Source organism: Notolepis coatsorum (genome assembly GCF_963971535.1).
Source record: "Notolepis coatsorum genome assembly, chromosome: 16".
Lineage (NCBI taxonomy): Eukaryota > Metazoa > Chordata > Actinopteri > Aulopiformes > Paralepididae > Notolepis > Notolepis coatsorum.
The window spans coordinates 11,181,101-11,192,788 of record NC_140180.1 but is presented as its reverse complement, the minus strand read 5'-3'; the positions used below and the strand labels follow the sequence as shown (position 1 = coordinate 11,192,788).

The 11,688-nt window shown below is 44.5% G+C and overlaps 1 protein-coding gene across 1 annotated transcript; it reads right to left on the bottom strand.

The window, feature by feature from the left end:
• Positions 1–889: 889 nt before the first annotated feature.
• On the bottom strand, positions 890–4,282 carry LOC311242878 (keratin, type II cytoskeletal 8-like; the record flags this gene model as incomplete). Its single annotated transcript, XM_084331943.1, has 2 exons — positions 890–906; positions 3,247–4,282. The coding sequence occupies 2 exons, from the start codon at positions 4,280–4,282 to the stop codon at positions 890–892; spliced, it is 1,053 nt and encodes a 350-aa protein (XP_084188069.1).
• Positions 4,283–11,688: the final 7,406 nt, after the last annotated feature.

Sequence of the window (11,688 nt, the reverse complement as noted above, 5' to 3'; positions counted from 1 at the left end):
GTTAAAGTAGCCTGCGGTTTTGGTTTTTTCCAGCACCCCGTTCCACCCTGGGAGCAGTTCCAGACCACCCATCACCACGTGTGCCCACGAGGGGACAAGGCGGTGTGCCGGACCGATACCAGATGGCGAGCCAACCCACTGAACCTCTGATATAGCTCAAGGCTAATGCCAGCCTGATGTGTGTTAGTGTGGTGTAGTGAGATAACACACAGTATGTTACAATGTGTGGTTAAAATTCAAACTTGGCCCACGATGGAATGAGTTTGAGACCCCTGGTCTATCCCTTGCAATAAAATAAAGTTTTTACTTTTACTTTTTAGTACTTAAGTACATTTAAAAGTAGAAACTGTTTGACTTTTACTCAGGTGTGTTTTTAGCCATGATACTCTGACTTTTACTTGAGTATGATTTTGAGACAGTACCCATATTTTCACTTAAGTATAATTTCTGGGTACTTTTTACACCCCTGCGTGTTGCTCAACTGAAGCAACACTAAAGCAGTGTTGTAATAGTGTCAGCCATGACACTATCCCTCTTGGCCGTTCCCCCACCCCCCATCTCAATAAGACCCACGTTGTGTTGTCAGTCTGTCAGTCTGTCTCCGTTTGTCTTGGGTACCATTTTGTGTTTAATCTAGGATTCGCCATAACAGAGTCATTATTGGTGATTAGACTGACTGATAGTAATCGCATACAAATCAAAGAATAATCTCCTGTTAGTCACTGGCTAATGATAATTGTGGTCATAACAGCTGTCATAACAGCACCTGGCTCACTGTGCTTGACGTTCGATAATAAACCTCATTCACATGCGCTATTCCTACGGAACGAGATGGAATAAGTGAGGCTGGACACATTCTTTTTCTCAATTCAAACAACTTCATTGTCCACTAGGGTGAATAGTCCTCTATGAACATGAAACACAGAGCACATAACAACATAAAGAAACACACACCCAGGAAACATTTAAAGGCATTAAAACAAAAACAATCTTTTTTTTATCTACTTTTTCTCCCCATTTTCTATTTTTCTACCTTCCCCAATTTCGTATTGTCCAATAAAACAAAACATTTCCAGAGTTAATTATATTGTTATATTGTTTACACTGACTTTTTATTCTATTTAAATGTTTACTTCTCCACTGTACTATAATTCTATGACCTGTACCATGTCTTCTACTACCTGTACCTCCCCTCCCCCTCCCCCATGCTGTTATGTTGCCTGAATTTCCCCAAGGGGATCAATAAAGGAATATCTTATACAGAAATAATATATTATATAGCATCATTGGTACAGTTGATTTCCAGTAGACTAGATAAAGTGGGTTTTCTTTGGTATAATGCTGCTGCTTCAGATGTACACTTGTTGTACATGGGTCTCCACAGTCTTGATGAGGACTGGAGTTGGTCTTGTTTGGGTGCTGCAGGTCACATAGGTTATTGGGTTCTGCACAGTCTGGATGTTCGTAATACACTGCTGTCCAATCCTGTCCTCCTCCCCAGGCACGTGCACACATAGAGGCCAAGGGGTGCCTGAGCACCTGCCTTTTTGAGCCTCATCAAAAAAGTGCCCTTTTTGAAAAAAAAAAATAATAATTAATTTTTGCTTTTTTTTTTTTTTTACTGTTACGCATATAGACTGCCCTTCCAACTGAAAAATGTCAGGATAGAATAAAAATATTAGGTAAAGAGAGAGAGATGCCCCATATTCCATTGCAGTTTGCACGGCCTCCTCAGCGTGCCTCTCTGCGGACCTATATATTTTATGCATAGCGTGGGTGATGATGATGATGATGATAGAAACCGCTGTGGCGCATACATAATGCTGGTATTATACTCATTGAGGGACACAAAGAAGTCAAGTCCGATGGGATTTGGGAATCTCAAATACAAATCGGGATTGGAATAAAAAATGCATTTATATTAAACAATACAGAATATACAGCACTTCTTGGGGTCTGTAGGGCAGCGTTTCCGTTAGCCGGTAATTACCGGTATTTGACTGGCAAAATCTGTTGAAGTCCGACAAATTTAATCTCTCCGGTCATAGTGTCCGGTGAAAATAGTTCCCTCTGGGCACAGTTTGATTATTTGAATTGTATTTGGATGGGCTGGAGTTGGGTGGCCTATGCGATGAACGAAACAATCATTGCGTTTGTTGTCGTTGCTTCGCTCAGCAGCCGGTCTGGTAATGACGACGCTGTGTCAGTGAGAGCTTGTTGCTGGATTTGCGGAAGGCATGCAGCTGCAGACCCACAGAACCCACCAGCTTTGCTGGCACAGTGCGGTCCCCAGACCTGGAAAGCTGCTCTGCGGGTCTGCAGCTGGATGCTTCTTGCAAACTAACTGCGGCGCTCGCGCTGATATTGTTGGACCGGCTGCTTGGTGGAGCGACGATGAAACGAATGTAATGAATCGTTCGTCGCATGGGCTATTTAATTTTGGCCTGTTCTGGTACGGTTCGGGTGGTCAAGTTGTGCTTGGAGGGAGTTGTTTTCACCGGACATTATGACCAGCACCAAGTCGTTGGGAGGTGGAGTATATACATCACGCAAACCCACGATAATGTTGCCGTCTCTCTGCCAAATTTCTCAGTTCTTCGCTTGATATAATTAATACAAATGTCCAATATAACGGAATTCGTTAGCTCATAAATGTGATTATAACAGACTGCTGTTTATTAATGTCGGGCCGACTGCCCACAGACACCTATTTGATTTAAAGTCGGCAGCAGCACGGAGTCTCTGGACTTATTTTATTTGGAATATAATGACTGTATACGCAAAAGTAGCCTAGCTTTAAGTTAAAATATTATAAATCTACATGCCTTGAGGATGTCATTCTTTATATAGCCTGTTGTTTTTAAGCTCAATAAACTCTGACCGGAATTTCTCTCATTTGACCGGTAGATAAAAATCTACCGGACCCTGAGACCGGCAACAATTTTTTCTAACGGAAACCCTGCTGTAGGGTAAGCACTTATTCCCTCCCCCCTGAACATTTATGGAGATGTATGGGCCTTTTAAGGTCAGTGATAAAAGTGTCTTTCAAGGATAAGTGAGCTCCTGCACTGATTATTATAGTTCAATATTCAATATTTGATCACCAAAACCCCCCAAAAAGCATAAAAAGGGGGCCCCCCCACCGAAAAGGGCCCTTAAAAATCGTGCACGGTCGCTTAATACATACACACAAGTGTTGTGCCCTTTTCAGCCTTTGAGCACCTGCCCCTCTAAAGTCCTGTGCACGTCCCTGCTCCTCCCCCTCCAGCAGCTTCATGTAGGTGGAGATCTCGATGTCCAGGGCCAGCTTGACGTTCATCAGCTCCTGGTACTCTCTGACCTGGCGTGTCATATCCTGTTTGGCTCTCAGGATAGCCCGCTCCAGGTCCCTGATGCGCTCGTTCGCGTCCGTCACGGTCCTCTCCCCGCACTTCTCTGCGTCGTCTATCTGGCCCTCCAGGATTTCACGCCGCGACGTCACCATCAGGATCTCATTCTGCAGACGGTCGATCAGACGTTTGAGTTCAGCGATGTCCCCCTTGGTGTCGTGCAGCTCGCTGCTGTACTGGTCGGCTTGGCAGGACATCTGGTCAAACTTGCTCTGGTACCAGCGTTCGGATTCTTCGCGGCTGCGCGCTGCGATGTCCTCGTACTGTAGCTTCACCTCGGACATGATGTGATCCATGTTCAGCCCACGGGAGTTGTCCATCTGCACCACCACAGAGACCTCCTTCAGACTGTCCTCTAGCTCACGCAGCTCCTCGTCGTAGAGGTGCCGGAGGAAGTTGATTCCGTCCGCCAGACCAGAAACTCCGTCCTCCAGAGCCACCCTGGCGAGATAACCGGAATCCACGTCCTTTTTCAGCAGGACAAATTCATTCCATGCGCCGTTCCTCTTGTTGATCTCCACTTCGTACTTTGACTTGTAATCTTCCTTACTTTTGAGCATAGCGTTGTTCTCCAGGTCCAGTCTGTCCTTGTCATTAGTGACCCAGTCCAGCCGTCTCTGCAGGTCGGCGATGTACGCTTTCAGCATTGGCTCAACGTCAGATGTGGCTGCAGTCTGTCCGTTCAGCAGTTTCCACTTGGTCTCCAGCATTTTGTTTTGTTGTTCCAGGAATCGCACCTTATCAATGAAGGATACAAAGCGGTTGTTGAGGCCCTTGATTTGGTCCTTCTCCCGGGTGTGGACGGCTTGGATGGCGGGGTCTATGCCCAGGGTGAGTGGGGTCAGCAGGCTCTTGTCGATGGTCACTGGGGTGATGGTTGAACCCAGTGGCATGGTGCACACGCTGGCCCTGGTGCTGGAGAAGGTAGCGTTGTGTGGTCGTCCCTGCTGCTGTGATGAGCTTGAAGGCTTGGAGAGGCTCGGTTAGGTACCACTCCTCAGGTGGATGACTATTTTATAGCTCTGGACTATAGGTGTGGCATGATAGTACAGGTATGCAAGCTCCCCAATGTGGAGGAACCAGTCAGACACATTCCTTTCTCCCACCTCCTCCTGCTACAAACTGGTTGTATTGTCTCCTGTGGTGTCCTGGAATCCAGGGTCGTTGAAATACAGGGCATACAGTGAAATGCAGGTGACCATGCCCGCTTTGATTGTGCAATAATACTATAAAAATAGTCATAATAAACAGGTAATAAAATAGACATAAAATAGGCATGATAAAACAATACAATGTTAGCTACGGATTGTGTTAATAAGATACTGCCAGAAAGGTTACAAAGTATTTTTCATTTAGAAAGAAAGTTTAGTAGGAGGACATTTTATTTTAAACATCAATTTGCACGTACCACACTTAAACATATTTATTTATTTAATTTGATTGATGAAAAATTGTGGAATTCTTTCCATAGCGATCTTAAGGGGTGTAATAATATTTGTCAATTCGAAACGAATTATAAAAATAAAAGATTTAGTCATTATGAAATATGAATCTGAATAGTGAGATCTTTTCTTTTCTTTCTTTCCTTTTTTTCTTTTCTTGTTTAATCTGTGAATAGTTTGTTTCTTTGCATATTGTATGAATTATTATTTTGTGTAAATTAGGTTGTACGCCGACCATCAAGTGTTACTGGTTTAGTTCAGGAATAGGGGGCAGGGAATTATACGATTTATTCTTCTTCCTGCTCCTTTTGCCCATGGTAGAACTGGATTTATGTTTTTGTATGAAAACTGTATGATTTATATTACTTCCATGTGGCAAATAAAACTGAAAAAATCTGAATCTGTTTGGACCTTAATGCTGTTTTATTGGTGCGGCTCTAGGGATGCATGCAGACAATATGCATGAATATCTGCTGCTTTTGTAACCTGCTGCTTTGGGATTTTAAATAAATATATATTTGAAATATATACCCTTTAATAAATACCAGCTTTATTCAATGGTCAGAATAACATGGACAACACCTCTTTTGCTCTGTAACATTGAGAGCTTCTCTTTCCAAGTTTCAAGTTTCAAGTTTCTTTAATAGTTGTCATACAGAAGTACAGAATACTTTTATACAAAATGCTTCTTACTGTTACGCTCCAGAGACTGTGCTAGACAAGATAAGTATCAAATAACATAGTATAGCATGTAAATTAGAAGTAGAAAATGAGGTCACAGTGTTCAGTATAGACATATGTACAATGTTCGATGCAGAATAGACGTAACTGAGTTACCATATAATATACAATACTATGCAGTGTACTAATATACAATACTATATAGTGCAAAGCAGAAATGGGATGAGGTACAATTTAGGTACAATTTACAGTAAGGTGTACGAGTTGTAGTGCAATCCTTTATCAATAAATATAAAGTGTGGGGAGTGGGTGCTACAGTGTGTTTGTTTAAAGTGAGTGTGTGCTATAAAGTGTGGGGAGTGGGTGCTACAGTGTGTTTGTTTAAAGTGAGTGTGTGCGTGTGGATGTGTGTGCTATGTGCGTTTGATGGTTGTTGTGTAGTGTTCATTGTTCGTTGAGCAGCCTGATGGCCTGGGGATAGAAGCTTCTTCTGAGTCTTTCTGTGCTCACCTTGAGACTCTGGTATCGCTTGCCTGACCGCAGCAGTTCAAAGAGGCAGTTGTTCGGGTGACTGGAGTCCTTAATGATTCTCTTAGCCTTGCCCCTGCACCGCTTGTTGTAAATGTTCTGGAGGGTGGGGAGCCCCCCTCCAATTGTGCGTTCGGCTGAACGTGTCACTCTTTGTAGTCTGCTTCGGTCTTGTGCAGTGCTATTCCCAAACCAGGAGGTGATGTTGCCAGTCAGGATGCTCTCTATTGTACATGAGTAGAAGTTCTTAAGGATCTTCTGAGTGACTTGGAACTTCCTTAGGCGCCTGAGGAAGTAGAGGCGATGTCGTGCCTCCTTCACAACACTGTCAATGTGTGTGGTCCATGTCAAGTCCTCGGATATGTAGGCTCCGAGGTACTTAAAGCTGTTCACTCTCTCAACCGGTGCCCCGTCGATGCTGAGGGGGCTGTAGTCCTTGACCCCCGACCTCCTGAAGTCCACAATCATCTCCTTTGTTTTGCTGACGTTCAGGGAGAGGCTGTTTTCCTGGCACCATCCCGCCAGGACCTTGACCTCTTCCAGGTAGGCCCTCTCGTCGTTTGCAGAGATCAGGCCCACCACCACTGTGTCGTCAGCAAATTTGATGATTGTGTTGCTACTCCGCTGAGCCACACAGTCGTGTGTGTACAGGGAGTAGAGGAGGGGACTCAGAACACAGCCCTGGGGGGGCCCTATGTTGAGGGTGATGGATGAGGAGGTGCAGTTGCCTGCTCTCACCACCTGGGGTCTGCCCGTCAGGAAGTCCAAGACCCACTGGCAGAGGTCATAGTTCAAGCCCAGGTCCCTGAGCTTGGCTATGAGTTTGGAGGGGACTATGGTATTGAATGCCGAGCTGTAGTCGATGAATAGCATTCTCACATAGTTCCCCTTCCTCTTGTCCAGGTGTGATGCTGCTGTGTGCAGCACATGGGCTATGGCGTCCTCCGTGGACCTGTTGGGGCGGTATGCAAATTGCAGGGGGTCCATGTTGATGGGGAGGGAGGAGCAGATGTAGCCCTTTACTAGCTTCTCAAAGCACTTCATGGCTATGGAGGTGAGAGCTACAGGGCGGTAGTCGTTGAGGCAAGCAGGCTTGGATTTCTTGGGTACAGGGATAATAGTGGACTTCTTCAGGCAGGTGGGGATGACAGCCTGTTCTAAGGACAGGTTAAATATGTCAGTGAATACCGGGGCCAGTTGGTCGGCACAGACTTTTAGGACGCGGCCGGGGATGCCGTCCGGTCCTGCTGCCTTCCTGATATTCACTTTTTTAAAGGTCCGCCTCACCTCATGCTCTGTTATCCTGAACACTGAGTCTCACTGAGAACACTTTTCCTGTCTTTTGCTGTGCAGGCGCCCTGACCGACCTGTAGGAGTCGCTGTTTACAACGACCAGATCACCACCCCATCGACTCCCCTCCCGCTGACTCTGCCAATTGAGTCAGTATGACGGCCGGCCCAAGCCGGAGGCAACGCTGACAGCCGGATTCGAACCCGGTGTCTCTAGCGTTGGTGACGAGCGCAATGTCCGCTGCGCCACCCAGCCACCCATGTATTGTGTATTTTTATAATTTTTAAACAGAAAAAAACAAAAAAACAAAAGCAGATACACACACACACACACACACACACACACGCACACACACACACACAATATGCACCCCCCCAACACCCCACCCAAAGGAACCACATTTAAAAACAGCAAGTTGCTACCGTCTCAAACGGGAGGTGCTGCACCACCCTGTCCAAGGTCAGACCGAAAAAAACACAAAATATCGTAACTCAGATTTGAACATTCCTCTCATTTTGCCTGCCTTAGACCCGAGAGAAAGTAGGAACACTGTTCACGTCAATAATATAACGATAAAGTAACTTTTACGGAAATAAACTCGGACCAAACTGTCACACCGTGATGTGATTACCTTGCTCGAGCAGATTTCACATCTTTGGGGATGTCTGTTTCGTAACGTTTCAGACTGAACGGCAGGCAGCGCAGGGCTCCCTGGAAGTCAGCGGAAACATCTCGTGGTGAACCCGGTGTGGGAGCAGGCAATCATGTCCTGATTGTCTACAGCTGTCTTGGCTGTGAAGCTCGAAATAATCTCTGGGATACTAGCCCACTGGGTGCCTTCACTGGCTAGGAGTTAACGCAACACTGTTATGGTACCTACTCCGGAAAACATGTTGAGCCATATTCTTGTTTTCTGTCTCCTGTTATGTCTGTATTAATGTATCTTTATGGTTTAGGGTATGTCTTTATTATTTTTGTTGCCGTTGTTGTTGTTATCGTCATCATTACTGTTGTTGTATTTGCTGTGTTGTAATGTCTTGTTCTATGTATGTTTGGAAAAAAGAAAAAGAAAAACATTTATAAAAAATATATATATATATCTGGGGTTAAACCCCTGTTTCAACTGAAAGGGGCCCCACTCGCTGGCAGGGCCCTCCGGATTGAAAAACGCAATTATCACGGAGAGCCACCCTATATCTGCCCCATGCCCCCTACAGACCGGTGTCCCCCAGGGCTCATTCCTTGGACCCCTCCTCTTCTCTCTCCACACCAAATCTCTGGGTAACATGATCACTTATCATGCCTTCTCATACCTGCCATGTTGATGCCACTCAACTCGTCGGGGCTTGGGCGATATTGAAGTTCCCCTAAAGCGAACACGCCCTGGATGGATGAAGCAAAATGTGTGCACTGTGTCAATGTGGATAACTGATGCACAGTGGAAACGCATGAAAAGACACAGAAAGATGTTTACCGACAAAATCGTTCACCTTGTAGATGAAACCTACAAGTAATGTAAATATCCAGGGTCTAGTTGAGCTGCGTCGTGGTGAGAGGCGAGCAACCACATCATATCTTCAGGAACCCGTTTCATTCCGTATGAGACATCATGTCACTGTAGCATTATGCTGTACGGTTTTATGGTTGAAAAATATGCAGATAATGTCTCTGGTGTGTGTGTGCAGGCACTCCACATTAAGCTTGCACCCCACAGTTTGACAATCACTGGTTTGGCCACTGTGTGTGTGTTTGAGAGAGAGAGAGAGAGAGAGAGAGAGAGAGAGAGAGAGAGAGAGAGAGAGAGAGAGAGAGAGAGAGAGAGAGAGAGAGAGAGACAGAGACAGAGACAGAGACAGACAGAGACTGAGAAAGAGAGACTGAGAGAGAGACTGAGAGATAGGGGGAAGAGAGAGATAGAGAGAGAGAGGGAGACAGAGACAGAGAGACAGAGACAGAGAGAGAGAGAGAGAGAGAGAGAGAGAGAGAGAGAGAGAGAGAGAGAGAGAGAGAGAGAGAGAGAGAGAGAGAGAGAGAGAGAGAGAGAGAGAGAGAGAGAGAGAGAGAGAGAGGGAGAGAGTGTGAGAGAGAGAGTGTGAGAGAGAGAGAGAGAGAGAGAGAGAGAGAGAGAGAGAGAGAGAGAGAGAGAGAGAGAGAGAGAGAGAGAGAGAGAGAGAGAGAGAGTGAGAGAGAGAGATAGTTTCCTGAGAGCAGTTTTGTGTGTCAGAGAGGCTACCAACCGGTTAACCCTTTTCACTGCGACAATACACCGAAGGTGCATCGAACATTGTACATATGTCTATACTGAACACTGTGACCTTTTTTTTTTTTTTTTTTTACTTCTATTTTACATGCTATACTATTTTATTTCATACTATCTTGTCTAGCACAGTCTCTGGAGCGTAACAGTAAGAAGCATTTTGTATAAAAGTATTCTGTACTTCTGTATGACAACTATTAAAGAAACTTGAAAACTTGAAACTTGTTAACCCTTTCACGACCGTCGGTTGTGTGATAGTAAAGGGTTAACCCTCCGTCGTGTGGCAGTGAAAGGGTTAACAACAAGTTATACAGTAAAGTACTGAACCTTTATTTTTTACAAGCAAGAACAAGAGCTAAGAATAAATGTAAAGTGCACATTAAAGAATTAAAACAAATAAACAACTTAGCTAACACACAATAATAATAATAATAAACAATAAAAGAATGTGCAAATTAGCTTTCAAGGAAAATTAAGAAGAAATGTAAAGTGCACACTAAAGAATTAAAACAAACAACTTAGCTAACAATCAATAATAATAATAACAATAACAAACAATAAAATAACGTGCAAATTTGCTTTAAAAGAAAATTATGTATTGTAAAATATGTTACACATATATAATCAAAATATAATATGCTAAATAAACAAACAAATAAATAAAAATTACAAATTCACTTTGTCTAAAGAACTATTTACATTCCACTCCCTATCATCATACTTCAAGGTTAGCCTGTAGCTCCTACTGGTTTCCATTTACAGTGCAATCCTTCTGGCCTTCCTCGCTGCAAAGTCATCAATCACATCAAATTGTCCAACTCCTGAGCCAGCTCCTTCCCATCCAAATCAGATTGCCCTCCATGGTTTAAGGTGTGTACAAGTGCCTCTGCTTGCTTCATCAGCTCTTGGTGTGGCAGGTCTTGGAAGTTGTACAAAATTGCATACCTTTCACCTTGGCACGTTTCTCGTCTTCTTCTTTTCTTCTCTTTTTATACCGGATGGCCGGATGGCTTTTGCCTCTTCATAGTTCTCTAACGTTAGTCTTTCTTTCCTCAACGCTCAATTCTATAAACACTTGACCGATACCCATCAATGCACAGCGCTCTAGCATGTTCTGACTGTGAACACCTAAAGCTGAGGCTCAGACCGACCGACCGTTTTAGATTTTTGGCTCATTTTCCCTTATGTTAGCATTTTTTTTTATGTAAAAATAATGGTTGCAGATATAGAGGGGGCGCCAAAACTGTGCAGAGCAAGCAAAAAAAATTAAACAGTATGTGCGACCGCCTATATCGCCTGTAGGAAGCTCTGCCCCTGCCGGCCTTCCCGTGTAGTCTTTTACCAACAAACTTGCAGTTCCGCGTTCGGGTTCTGCGATCTGATTGGCCACTGATGTACGCTCTCTCTACGCCCCCAAACAGCGCGTTACGCTAGTTCTGCCTCTAACCTCTAACAGCCTGCGAGCATTATCCAATTCATATCAATCGAAATAACGTATTGATTCCATCAACACAACATAAATGTTCAAAACACGACAAGACTCTAAATGCACCCTGTGGAGTCACACACTCTAGGAGGGGAGGGTGTCGTTCACAGCTGTTAGTGCTGCCGGCAATGAAGATAGCGAGATAGGGGAGATGTTCGAGCGTTAGGAGGGGAGGCCGGTCTATCGTGAGAGAGAGAGAGAGAGGGGGAGAGGGAGAGGGAGAGAGAGAGAGAGAGAGGGAGGAGAGAGAGAGAGAGAGAGAGAGAGAGAGAGAGAGAGAGAGAGAGAGAGAGAGAGAGAGAGAGAGAGAGAGAGAGAGAGAGGGAGAGAGAGAGAATGAGAACTGTGTAGATTCAACCAATAAATTACATAGGGGGGGGGGGGGGGGGGCATCAAAGAGAAGCCGGCTATTCTCGGTCCTTGCTTCACAATGGTGGAACAAACTTCCCACCACAGTCAGAACAGCAGAAACCAGAAGATCTTTCCGCCGTAGACTAAAAACACACTTCTTCAATCAATATCTGAAAAAAATATATAATAATAAAAAATACTAACCTTTTACTTTCATGCACTTTACCACAAAATAATCTTCCTTGCCTATGTTACTACCTACT